The sequence below is a fragment of the Dama dama genome, chromosome 24, assembly GCF_033118175.1.
Source record: "Dama dama isolate Ldn47 chromosome 24, ASM3311817v1, whole genome shotgun sequence".
Taxonomy (NCBI): domain Eukaryota; kingdom Metazoa; phylum Chordata; class Mammalia; order Artiodactyla; family Cervidae; genus Dama; species Dama dama.
Window position 1 is genome coordinate 55,730,519 of NC_083704.1, and position 13,584 is coordinate 55,744,102.

A 13,584-nucleotide genomic window follows, 5' to 3' on the forward strand; every position below is an offset into this window, starting at 1 on the left:
CAATGTCTAAAAAAACCAGCTTGGTGCAGGGAGCCATGGGGACAAAAAAAAATATTGTTGGACCACAGAACGGAAAGTAAATCTGGGGACCCATCAGGTGTCCCATTCATTTTTTGTTGATACCAGAATGCCCAGCCCCTCTACTTGGACGGGGCTTGTTGACTAAAGTTAATGTTCAGATCCATTTTGACCCTGGGAGAATGTCAGTCACGGATGGACTTAGACAGCCGATACATGTCTTGTCTCTAGCTTTAAGAGATGAATACAGTCTTTTTGTGCCTAAGCCCTCAGAGGTTATAGCACCAGATATACAACCGTGGGTCCACAAATACCCGTTGGCATGGGCAGAAACAGCAGGAAAGGGACTGGCTAAACAGAGGCATCTAGTCTTCATCGAACTAAAAGCCGAGGCGACTCCTGTGAGGGTGAGGCAATAGCCTATGAGCCAGGAGGCTCGGCGGGGGATCACTCCCCACTTTCGACGGCTCATGGATGCCGGGATTCTCAAGCGGTGTCAATCCCCTTGGAACACCCCCTTACTACCGGTAAAGAAGCCAGGGAGTACGGATTACAGACCTGTCCAGGGCCTACGAGAAGTCAACAAGCGGGTGAGTGACATACACCCTAATGTCCCCAACCCGTATACCCTCCTGAGCAGTCTGCTGCCTGACTACACTTGGTACACTGTGTTGGACTTGAAAGATGCTTTTTTCAGCCTACCCCTGGCAGCCCAGAGCCAGGAGATATTTGCCTTTGAGTGGACTGAGGGGGAAGGCCAACCGGTAGTACAACTAACTTGGACCCGCCTACCACAAGGGTTCAAAAACTCCCCTACCTTGTTTAATGAGGCTTTGAGTGAGGACCTCTATGAATATCGGACTCGCCACCCAGAGGTCATCCTGCTGCAATATATGGATGACCTTATGTTGGCTGGAACCACAGAGGAGGCATGCAGCCGTGCCACCGGTGACCTCTTACAGACTCTAGGCACCTTGGGATATCATGCTAGCGCAAGGAAGGCGCAAATATCCCGGCAAGAGGTCACCTATTTGGGGTATAAGATCAGGCAGGGGCAAAGGTGGCTAACTCAGGCCATGAAGAAAACAATATTGCAGATACCAGAGCCCAAGACCCCCCGCCAGATGAGAGAGTTTCTGGGGACTGTTAGATATAGTAGACTGTGGATCATGGGGTTTGCTGAAAAGGCCCGGCCCTCGTATGAGGGAAGTGAAGAGACCCCAAACTGGACTTAGACTGAGCCAATGAAACAGGATTTCCAGACACTCAGACAGGCCCTACTAGAAGCGGCCAGCAGGGACTACGCCGCCCCCATATTAGCCGTGGGACTTTCACCTCCTGGTATGGGGACTCTGCCGCCAGTCCCCAACTATTCCCTCCCTGACCTCGTTTGGATCAACGAGGATACCACCCTCCAGAAGGATGACAAAGATGGATGGTACCGAGATCAAAACAACAACGTGATATTGCCTGCCATCCTGGGTCGTCACCTCTGTAAACACCTGCACACAACTACACACTTGGGAGAAAAAAAGACCTTGACTCTTCTCCAGACGGCCTGCCTGAGTTTCCCTCGACAAAATGCAACTGTACGAGAGATAATCCAGGCTTGCAAAGCGTGCCAGCTGATGAGGACAGGAAAAAGGCAGCACACTGGAACGAGGTTCTGAGGGGAAGAGCCAGGGCAACACTGGGAGATAGAGTTCACTGAGGTAAGGCCAGGCAAGTATGGGTATCGCTATCTGTTGGTTCTGGTAGATACCTTCTCGGGATGGGTAGAAGCCTTCCCCACTAAGGGAGAGACAGAACAAGTGGTTGCTAAAAAGATCTTAGAGGAGATAATGCCTAGGTACAGGCTGCCAGTGACTGTGGGCTCAGATAGCGGACCTGCCTTTGTGAGCCAGATTGTACAAGGGCTGGCCCAAGCTCTGGGGACAAAATGGAAGTTACATTGTAAATATAATCCCCAGAGCTCAGGACGGGCAGAACAAATGAATCGGACCCTAAAAGAAACTTTGACAAAGTTGGTAATAGAGACTGGCGGGGACTGGGTGACCCTCCTTCCCTTCGCGCTCTTTTGAGTGCATAACACCCCTTATAAGCTGAATGCTACCCCTTTTGAGATTCTGTATGGAAGACCCCCTCCTGTGTGTCCTATATTTGAAAAAGAATGCCTACCACCCCCTACCTTGGGACAATTTCAACAAACACTGATGGCATTAAGTAAGGTACATAGCCATGTTTAGAAATTAATTCGAGAGATACACGAGGGTCCAAGCAAGGGGACCATCCCCTCACATAATATTGGCCCGGGTGATTGGGTTTTGGGTAAAACGACACCAATCTAAAGCATTAGAACCTAGATAAAAAGGCCCTTATGTTGTTCTCCTTACACTCCTACTGCTGTTAAAGTCGACGGGATCGGGCCCTAGGTTCACTGCAATCACGTGTGGCAAGCCACCCCGGAAGAACAAGAGAAGATGCAAGCAGAATGGGAGGCAAGACCTCACCCATCAAATCCTTTGAAACTGAAACTCGTACGACGGGAGCCCTCTTAACTCTCCTGCTGATAACAGATTTCATCGGCCCAGGAACAACCAGCCACAACCCCCATCAGCCAGCTAATCTGACTTGGGTGATCTACAATCCTGACACTGGAGAAGTGCTTAATTCGAGCTCCAACGTGGCCCCCAAAGGGACATGGTGGCCAGTACTGACCTTTGATTTGTGTGTGCTGGCAGCTGATGGTAATGGGTTTGGTCCCCACCAACTGACCAAGTTCTTTGCCCACGGCCCTTTCGGTCTGTTCACCCGTAACTGTGAGCGGAAAGGCCCACAGTACTACGAACAGGTGCCTGTCAATGTCTGCCTGGGGGGAAAAAGGGATCGAAACCAAATTGAAAAATGTGGGGGAGTTGACTCTTTTTATTGCACCGCTTGGGGTTGCGAAACCACGGGAACAGTCCATTTCGCACCTCCAAGAATCCTTGAGCTCCTTGGCTGAAGTAGTGTTACAGAATAAGAGACGTTTAGATTTGTTGTTTCTACAACAAAGAAGATTATGTGCAGCACTGAGAGAAAAATGCTGTTTCTATATCGACCACCCAGGGGTGGATCAAAAATCTCTCCAAAAAGTAAGAGAGAGACTAGCCCAGTAGAAGAGAAAACGAAAAGCCCAACAAGGCTGGTTTAAATCTTGGTTTCAGCGCTCCCCCTCGTTGACCACTTTGATTTCCACCCTCCTGGGTCCACTCATAATATTAATATTGTTACTGACCTTTGGTCCATACATTTTAAACAGTCTGGTCTCATTTATTAGGGAGCGCCTAAATACCATCCAAATTATGGTATTGAGACAACAATATCAGTCAATTTCACAGGGTGAAGAGGAAGATTCCTCTACTTGAACAACAGACAGGGGGGAAATGTGAGGCTGTCATGGCTAACGCCATGGCAGGCAGCCTAGATTAGGAGTAGGCCTGGTTTCCCGGGGTAACATAATTATCAGGCCTCCTGGAGCCAGCCAATCAACATATGCCTAGCCAGAGAAAAGGGAACCTATCAAGGGAAAGCTAAAAGCCCCACTTGTTGGGCCAACAAAAATTACCTTGCAACTGTGTAACCAATCTGCTTACGCCAACTACCCACTGTGTAACCAATCCGATTGTGCCAACTACCTGCTGCTTATTTTGGTCTAATAAATACCCGAGAGAACTGGGGCTCGGGGCCTTTCGTCCTCACACACCTGGTGAGGGCGGGAGGCCCTGGCTCGAGTCAGTAATAAATTCCCCTATTGCGAGTTGCATTGTTTCGAGGAGTCTTCTTTCCCGACCGGGAACTCGGACTACGGGCAGAACACTAAAACCATTAGAATCTTCTTCACCTTGGTAGAAAAGAAAACCTGAGTACCAACAGGCATTTGGTTGTAACAGATGCATCCTCCTGCCATCTCATGTTCTCAGGTCACCATCAGGTCCTTAGTTTTCTCTCTGCAGCACAACCCAACCCAGGAAGGTGCCTGGTGGCTAGGGCAGAGGGGCTGAAAAAGCCATTCTGCGGGAACCTCCAACAGAAATATTAAATGTGGTAGATACAGACCCCTCAGACAAGACAGGGTAAGAATGCCCTCCAGACACATCAGCTCCTCTAGGAAGCGTCCCCAAGAGCCCAGGAACGATCTGCCACATGCAGAAATAGCCCTTCTCCCAGTACAACGCTATCCAAGAGTAATATAGAAGCTACAGTGCCAACCACATACGTAATTTTAAATTTCCAGGACCACCCTGGTGGTTCCACGGGTAAGAACCTGTGCTTCCACTGAGGGCACACGTGTTCCATCCCTGGTCAGGGAACTAAGATCCCGGACTCACGCATGCCACACGGCACCACCGAGGAAAAAAAATTCCATAGCAGCCATCTCAAACAGTTGTTTAAAAGGTGAAATTAATTTTATGGGCTTCCTGTAAAATTAGGTAGCTCAGACGGTAAAGAATCTGCCTGCAATGCGGGAGACCCCAGTTGGATCCCTGGGTTGGGAAGATCCCCTGAAGAATGGAATGACAACCTACTCCAGTATTCTTGCCTGGAGAAATTCCGTGGACAGAGAAGCCTGGGGCACTACAGTCCATCGGGTCCCAAAGAGTTGGACAACACTGAGTGACTAACTTCACTTCTTCAACCCAACATATCTAAGATATTATCATTTCAACACATATGCAATGTTAAAAGGTTATCAAGAGTTTGGATTCCTACTCCCCCCCCCCCCCCGCCCCCAGTAATCTCTTTGATATCAGAGGTGTTTTGCACACCTACAGCACGTTTCAAAAGACGTTAAAAAGACAGTTAAAGCGAAATGTAGCCTCAGCAAAATAATCACTTTGTGTCGGGAGCTTTCCCAGTAGCTCAGTTGTAAACAACCTGCCTCCAATGCAGGACTCACAGGTTTGACCCCTGAGTAGGGAGATTCCCTGGAGAAGGAAATGGTAACCCACTCCAGTACTCTTGCTGGGAGATCTCATGGAGAGAGGAGCCTGATGGGGTAGAGTCTATGGGGTCGCAAGAGTCGGACGCGACTTAGCGACTGAACAACAACCTGTGTCCGATGAAAACCAAGTTCTAGACTTCTTCATTCTTCAGTTAGATGTTAATGAACAGGACGTAAGGATGTAGTTCTTCAGTAGCACTCGCCACAATTCAAGCTCTGAATTTTCGCCCGCAGCGGATTTGCCGCCAGAGTGGACAGCCCAGACAGCACCCGGCGTAAGGCGAGGCCGGGGACTCTGGGGAGGTAGCTATAAACCACAAGAACAGGGTACTGGACAACGAGGGAGGGAACGCCGCCCCACCCACAAGGAAGGCAAGCAGTTGGGAGGGGTGTCGCATCCTCAGCGCGCGTCTCCACAACTCCTTAGGGAACCAGCCCCGCGACACCCAGGCCCACGCCAGGTCTGCGCCTGAGGTCCGAACGCCCGGGGAGGAGGTGCGGGGGGGGGCGGTCACTCTCTTCCTGCCCTAGCAGTTGCCCAGCCGGTCCACCTCACAGTCCGCCGGCGAGCCCAGGAACTGCTCCCGCGAGGTCCACGTCTGCCACCGGCTGGGCGACGCGGCAGCAGCAAAGTCACCTGCTGTCGCGTCCAGCGACTAAAAGAGAGCGCGGCGCTTCCCCAGCAACGAAAAACGCAAAGGCAAGGCACTGCGTCAGCAGGGAGTGCGTCACGGCGCGGCGCGCAGCCTGCCGGGAAGCGTAGTTTGGGGCCAGAATGCGACTCTAGTAGAAGGGATGAACATTGTCCTAGCGCGTTGACCTGCTCAGTTCTCCTCTAGCACGTTTTTTGTTTTTACACCAGTACCCATAAGCAAAACATAGTGTTGTTTCCACGCTTTTAAACATTATATAAGTATCCTTATAACGTATTTGTAGCTTATTTTGTAGTTTTTTTTTTATATGATATACGGTAATCCATTTATTTGTGTTCACTGCTGTTTGCTATCTATTGTAGACACAGACCAATACTCCAATTGGATATTATCATATGTGTCTCCTTGCACACCCATGGAGAGTTTCTCTAATTAGCGCTTCACAAACTTTTTGCTGTAATAATCCTTTCACACTCTATAAATATTTTTTCCAGTTTCATTTGAGATATAATTGACATACAGCAGTATAAATTTCAAGTGTACAGCATAACGAGTTGACTTACTTATACTGTGAAATGAGTACTGCAGTAAGTTTCCTTAACTTCCATCGTCTCTTAGAAAAACAAAAAAACAAATGAGGTCTTCTCCTTGTGATGAGAACACTTAGGCTCTGCTCTCTTAACAACTTTCAAATATACCATACATCGGTGTTAGATATGGTCGTCATTACATCCTTGTACCCGCATACCCTCCTGAAAGGACGACGGCCTCACCTATCCGGGAGTTAATAGGAGTGATCTCTGTCTGTCTGTCTGTCTCTCTCTCACACACACACATACACTCAGGAGGACTCTCAGTGTTAAGGACCTGGTCCTAGTAAGACTGAGAGGGAAGAGAAGTGAATTTCAATGTTAAGGAAGTTGTTTTCAGAAGAATTTATTTTTCAGGAACCAGAAGTCTGAACCAGGATAACCTGATCCTTAGGACTTCAATCCGTGAAGAAATCTTTGATTCTCTGCCCAATTCTCTTTACTTTGTCGAGGATTTTCCGCCCACCTCTCTGGATTTTATCCAACAGCTGGCCGAATATCCCCACACTCTGAATCTGTGAACCAGGAGGAAATAGTTGCTTTGGGGGATTGGCTCAGCATTAAAACCAGACCCCTTGCCACTTGAACACTCCGATTCCTGGGCCAAATCAGGAAGCTTGGAGCCCCAGGTTACCTCCCATATGATGTTTGGAGCCTGTGGTTAAATCGCCACACCACAGACAGACAAGGAAACCAAGGTCCCTTAGGTGACAGGGGGCTTCCCAGGGTCACAAGCTCATCCCAAAAAAGCTGGAAGAGAACCAGGGTTGAGGGCTCATGACTCAAGTCAATGCCTCTCAAACTTCAGCATCGACAGAAACGCCTGGAGGCTTTGTGAAAATACAAAAGGCTGCCCCCCATCCAGGAATCTGATTCAGGAGGTTTGAGGAGGCCTGCGAATCTGCCTCTATACCAGTTCCCAGTTTGGGACCCCAGTGGGAATCACTGCTCTAAGGGGCACAGAGCCAGGACTGGAGACCTGGGGCTTGGGGTGGGAGGGGCCAGGGTAGGAGGACCTTTCTCTGCCCTGGATGGGGCAGCGGGTCATTGGTCCATAGGAAGTTCCACAACCCACCCCTCTAGCAGTCCTTGCAGAACAGAAGGGGCCACTTACATCATTACAGGTGATGTCGGAGTCACCCCTGCTCTGGTACAGGGTGACTGTCCCCACACACTGTTTCACCAGCTGGAAAAGAAGGCTTGAGGTCAAACTAGAAACCCCAGGCCACATCTCCCAGCCACACCCCACCTCACCCCAGGAACTGCAATTCTGTCCCAAAAGCCCCTGTTCAGCTCCCTGAGAAGCATTCTCCTCCTCCAGCCCCCAGGCTCACCCCATTCTCCCTGAAGTCACACTGTTCCAGGGGCTGCTGGCTCATCCTGGGGCATATGGTCTCCTTCACCCTGAAGCTCACAGGCTTTCGAGCACTGTGGTCCTCCACCTGGTCAAAGATCAAAGTGGGGAGACTGGACTCGGGCTCATGTTTCCTTCTCTGATCTGTCTCCCCGCGCCCACCCAGACGGCAGCCTCTCTAGCTCCCTGCGTGTCCGGCCCTGGGCTTGGTGCTGGGAGCCCAGGGGAGGGGCAGAGCCCGTCCCGGCCTCACGGGCTCACAGAGAGCAGGAGTGGACTGCAGAGCAGCGCTGAGGGCAGAGCCTCCCCGCAGAGGGGCTGAGGGAGGTCAGGGCCGCCTGCAGGGAGAGCCCTTGTACCTGGAACGTCCAGGCTGACAGAGGCCTCCCTGGCAGGGAGACACCGTGGTGCACAGGGGCTTCAGCACGGACATCACCTCACAGAGCCTGTGACCTCCTCCATCCCTGGAGCTCCCGGAAGTCCTGGGAGCCAGGTGTGCAGGGCGCCTGATCCCACAGCAGAGATGCTAAGGCAGGAAGCCTGGGGCTGGCAGGGGACCCAGGTCTGGGAAGGTTTCCTAAAACAGGTGGGAGCCACCTAGAGGGAGAAGTGCCTTCCTGACAGGAGGTACAGCCTGAGTGAAGGGGGCGACCGTGTGGCCAAGGATGTCAGGAGACAGATCCCCTTCCCAGCCCACTCCCCAACTCACATCCTGCTCTGGAGGCGGGTCTAGCTCCAGGAGGCGGTAGAGATTAGCTTCTGAGGACTGCTCATTGAACTGATCCACAGCGCGAAGCACAGCTCTCCTGTAGCTGGGGGCCTGGGCGCTGGGCGAGGGCAGCACCAGTCCCAGCAGCAGTAGCCACAGTGACCACCGTCCCAGGGAGAGGCTGGCCCTCTGGGTCTCCATGGTCCCCAAACTGCCTCCTCGCAGCCTGAGGGAACTTTCTTTCATGTTCAGCCTGAGCCCTGATGCAAAGGCTCAACCAGCAGTCTTCCTGACCTGCCCCACCCCTGCCCTCCTCCCAGGGTGTGAGCTGGACTTGCCTCAGCCCCTGCTGTTGCTTCATGGGATTGCTGGGCAGTGGGCAGGGAGGCCCCTGAGCAAGGTGAAGAAATGGTTTCTCCATCTCCCGGACAATGTCTTGGCCTCTGCTGGGGTCCATGGGAAGTGTCACAGGGAGGTTTGCTCAAGAAGATTGAGTCCTCCAGGAGAGGGAGGGACCACGCACTGTCTACATCTCCTCGGCTTCCCCTCTAAGGTCTCTCAAGATTCAGGGTAAAGGAGTGTATTGCGCACTCAACCTTCAGCTCTCAGTACTGCCTAGGACCCAATAGGGCGTCATTTAATGATGTCTAACAGTACTACTCACACCTTAACACGTATACACACAGCTTGTCCCTAGGCAGACACACGCCCACACCATCTTTTTCTCTGTGCCCAGGCCCAGGGAGTGAGTTCCATTTCTCCTCTCTCCTGGATTCCTCTTCATTCCTTTTCTAAGTCTACTAATGTCTTGTCCTCAGACCCCACAGAACATGGCCTATTGTCCTGGCCCCTCCCCAGCAGAGCCTGAGGAAGTGTTCCCTACACCACCTCCAACAATTCTTTGCTGGCTTACATCAAGCCCATCGCAGGCTGACCAGCCCTCCCTAGATCCAGAGGCCACACTCAAGCCTTGTCTTATAAGCACAGCTTCTGGGGACACTCTGTCCTCCTGAAATTGCCCCTGACCAATAGTCCCCTGTCCCTGCTCTCCTGGGTCCCCTCCTCCCTGTGTGTTCCTGCTGACTCTCCTCCAAGGACTCTCCTCTTCGGAGCCAGGGCTGGCCCAGGTGCATCCGGGCTGCTTCACCTCCCAGTCCTCAAATGTTCCTGGGACGGCCCTCCTGAAGAAACCAGTTCTCATGCACATCATCACTGCTCTGTGCCTCTGGGTTGAAGACTCCCAAGAACACCCTGGTTGTCTGCACCGGACTGTTGGCGGGGTGCTATCGCAGGAGCCCAGAGCTGGAAGCCTGGGAGCCCCATCTGCTCCTTCGTCCTCCTGAGGACACTACCCTGACCTCCCGTCACCCTTGCCCTAGTCCTACTCCTGTCTTCTTTCCTTTTGGTGACGCCACAACCTCCATACTCCATGTTCCAGAAGCTGGAGAATATCAGTTTCTCCCTGAACACTGCCCACCCTCCAAGCTATTCTCTAGGGCTCCAAGACACCGCCCATTTGACCATGTCACCCACTGCCTCCAGAGCCCACACCACCCCCACCTGGCATCAGGGCCTAAATGGTTGCTCTTCTTACTTGTCATCACCCCATGGCTGTGGGCTTCCGGTGTCAGGCTGCCCTGTCCACCCCAAGCCCTCAGGCCACTCAGAGCCTCCCGCTTGTCTCCCATCTCTGCCCCTGATCCCACTGTTAACCCAGGTCTTCCTCCTTGGGAAGACTTCAGGGATCTTCAGGCATAGAAGCCACCTCCTCCTTTTTTCTGACCTAGGACATCAGTCTTCAGGACATCCCTTCTAATTTGACCCCCAAGTGACTCCATGTCCAGTCATCCAATCGAGTCACCAAGCAGAGTGGCCAGCGCTGAGGTGTGGAGGAGTTCAACTGGGAGAGATAATAAGCCAAAATGTTAGAGGGTCCCCGAGGCCGTGAGGCAAATTCTAATCCAGTTTCCCGTGGGATGGCCACGGGACTGCAGTTCGGGGGTAGTAGCTCTTGGCCACTGTCGGCCTCTGGGACTCGGGACAATTATCTGGGAAACCATGGAAGATGGCAGCTGAATGGAGGGTGGTGGTTACACACTCAGCCTTGGAGAAGGAAGGAGAAGTGGGCTTCCATGAAACCTGGTTTCCTTGTCCAGGTTTGACCCTAGCCTGTTGTCAAGCAGCCTCTTGGTCAGGCTGGGTCATTTTCCCACATCAAAGACGAAAAGGGCCATGATTACAATAGAACATACTTAGTAATACATGTAGTGACTGGTGTCTGGTACCGGGAACAATCTCTCTGTGCTTTCCTGCCTCTGGGCCTTTCACTCTTACACTCTTCAGACTGACTCTTCCCCCATCCATCCCCGATCCTTCGGAGGTCCCACATCCGGGTTCTCAGGCTGCACTTCCTGTGATGCGAAGGGTGAACCTTCCATGCCTCCAGCATCCAGCTTTCCTGGCTTAGTCCTCACAGCTGGTCAGAAGTGAGGTCTGCTCAGGAGAGACATCACAGTCCTCATCTTAGATTGCTTGGCCCCGCCGCCACACCTGGTCCTTGAGCAATCCACATGCACCATTTCCCCAGCAAACTCAGGTGTGAGCCCGGATCCTGCATCGCCCCCTCCTCTGCTCCTCCCAGCCAGCGTCATGTCCATGAGACTCATGGGCATTGCACCTGCAGGCTTAGCCCTGAGAATCAACTGCGTCTCTGAGTGCTTCAAAGGTCAGAAGCCTGGCCCCTCGTGGACTGTCAGCTCCGTGTGAGCAGGGTCAGCATTCCCACCAGCACTGCACACACAGCAGGTCTCCTTAGGTCCGACTGGGTGTTGGAGGAGGGCAGGGGCGGGTGAAGGGCTTGGGACGAACCCAAGGATGGATCTCCTGGGGCTGCTGTCTCCCGCGTGCCCTCCTGGAAGGAACAGGGGCCTCACCCTCCTCTCTGTTCACAGGAGGGATCTCACACAACATACACTCTTGTACACACACATAGACAAATAGACACACAGACACATACTCACACATACACACACACACAAGATATGGAATAGTTAAAGATTCTTTCTTGATAAGTGTGAGGAGAGGAGACAATGAAATTGAGGCCTGCAGGATATTCATATCACAAGAATTTATTTTTCAGATCCAGTAGCCTGAGGCAGAGCAAGGAAACCCTTGGGACTCTTCTCTGCCTTATGATGGAAATCCTCAAGCGCTGATTATCTGCAAACCGTAAACACGACGATGCGACATACTCGGGCTGCTTGTGGAGGCGCCCATGGTTGCTTTGTTATCCTGATGCTCTGGTGCTGTGAAACAGAAAGGAACACAGGCTGCTTGTTGGTACTGCATCACCAGCAACCCAACCTCCTTCCCTACCTGGACCTCCCATTTCCAGGGTCACACCAGGCTCCTTGGGCAGCAGTTCACCTCTGGCTGTGATATGTGGAGCATGAGGTGGAATCCCCACACTCAGAGATAGATGAGGACACTGAGGGAAGACAAGGGCTTCCCAGAGTCACAAGCCCATCCCAGCAAAGCTGGAAGGGAGCATTAATTGAGAGTTTGTGACTCTCAAAACTTTAGGATGATCAGAGTCCCTGAAAGTCTTGGGAAAAGACAAATGTTCGGACCCCACCCCAGAGACCGAATTAGTTTCTCTGAATGGGGCTGATAATCTGCCTTTCTGACAAGTTCTCTGGGTGGAGACCCCAGTAGAGAACCACTGCTCTTAGGGACACACAGCCAGGACTGGAGACCTGAGGCTTGGGGAGGGAGGGGGCAGGGTAAGAGGGCCTTTCTCTGCCCTGGATGGGCCAGCGGGTCATTGGTCCAAAGGTACTTCCACAACCCACCCCCACGGCAGTTCTCACAGTACAGAAGGGGCCACTTACATTATTACAGGTGATGTCAAAGTTACCCCTGACCTGGTCCAGGGTGACTGTCCCCTCACACCGTTTCAGCAGCTGGAAAGGGAGGCTCAAGGTCAGAGTGGAACCACCCACCCCCAGGCCATAACCTCCCAACCTCACACCAGGGGCTGGGAATCTTGCTGGAAGTGCCCTGTTCAGCCATCTGGGAAGCATCCTCCTTGCCCCCAGCCCCCAGGCTCACCCCATTCTCCTTGAAGTCACACTGCTCCGGGGGCTGCTGGGTGGTCCTGGAACACACGGTCTCCTTCACCCTGAAGCTCACCCGCTTCGGGGTGTCTGGGTCTTCATCCTGGTCAAGGATCAGAGTGGGGAGACTGGGCTCGGGCTCAGGCTTCCCTCTCTGCTCTGTGTCCCTGCTCCCCCACCTAGAGGGTCCCTTCCCCAGCCCCCTCCCTGACTCACATCCTGACGAGGCTGGTCCAGCTCGAGAAGACGGTAAATATTAGGTTCTGAGGATTGCTCATTGAGCTGATCCACAGCACGAAGCACGGCCTCCCTGTAGCTGAGGGCCTGGGCGCTGGCCGAGGGCAGCACTAGTCCCAGGAGCGGTAGCCACAGTGCCCAGTGTCTCAGCGAGAGGCTGGCCCTCTGGGTCTCCATGATCCCCAATCTGCCTCCTCCCAGCCCGAGGGACCCCCTTTTATGCTCAGCCTGGGCCTGATGCAAAGACTCAACCTGACCTGCCCCATCCCGGCCCTCCTCCCAGGGTGCGAGGTGGACTTGCCTCAGCCCCTGCTGTTGCTTCATGGGATTGCTGGGCAGTGGGCAGGGAGGCCCCCGTGCAAAGTGAAGAAATGGTTTCTCCATCTCCCTGACAATATCTGGGCCTCTCCTGGGGTCCATGGAAGTGTCACAGGCAGGGTTGCTCAAAGGGGTTGAGTCCTCCAGTCGAGGGAGGGACCAGGCACGGTCTACATCCCCTCTGACTCCACACCATGGGCTCCTCAGGATTTGGGGTAAAGGAGTGTATTCAGGAGTCAGCCTCCAACACTTGGCACTGCCTGGAACCCAGTAGAGAGTCACTTAACATTTGGTGAGGGGATGACAGTACCACATCTAAAGATGTACACACCAGAATTGATGGGAGAGCACTGTGTGACCATACCCTTGTGGCTAGGCTCTTTGGGAATGTAAATTGTAAATCCTCTGTAAAACACAAAAGATAGGAAGGGAAGGGAGTACTGGCAGAGACAGGTCATGCTTAAACTTGAACTTCTAAATGGGTCACTCCTTTGCAGGGATACAGTTGCACTAACAAGATTATCTCCCCCAGTGGACAACTTGAGGGTCCTGTACTAGTCCTTTCCCTCAATCCCATGATCCTAATGGGCAGTTAAATACTAAGCA

General features: G+C 52.6%; 2 protein-coding genes across 2 annotated transcripts; both read right to left on the reverse strand.

Moving 5' to 3' along the window:
* Window positions 1–6,643: 6,643 nt before the first annotated feature.
* Window positions 6,644–8,509, reverse strand: LOC133045595 (cathelicidin-7-like). The gene is made up of 4 exons (XM_061127778.1): window positions 8,309–8,509; window positions 7,580–7,687; window positions 7,360–7,431; window positions 6,644–6,760 (listed from the first exon to the last, which is right to left on the reverse strand). The coding sequence occupies exons 1-4, from the start codon at window positions 8,507–8,509 to the stop codon at window positions 6,644–6,646; spliced, it is 498 nt and encodes a 165-aa protein (XP_060983761.1).
* Window positions 8,510–11,420: 2,911 nt separating this feature from the next.
* On the reverse strand, window positions 11,421–12,837 carry LOC133046285 (cathelicidin-1-like). The gene is made up of 4 exons (XM_061129206.1): window positions 12,640–12,837; window positions 12,419–12,526; window positions 12,199–12,270; window positions 11,421–11,613 (listed from the first exon to the last, which is right to left on the reverse strand). Exons 1-4 carry the CDS (start codon window positions 12,835–12,837, stop codon window positions 11,524–11,526), a joined length of 468 nt encoding a protein of 155 aa, XP_060985189.1. The 3' UTR covers window positions 11,421–11,523.
* Between the last annotated feature and the right edge of the window lie 747 nt (window positions 12,838–13,584).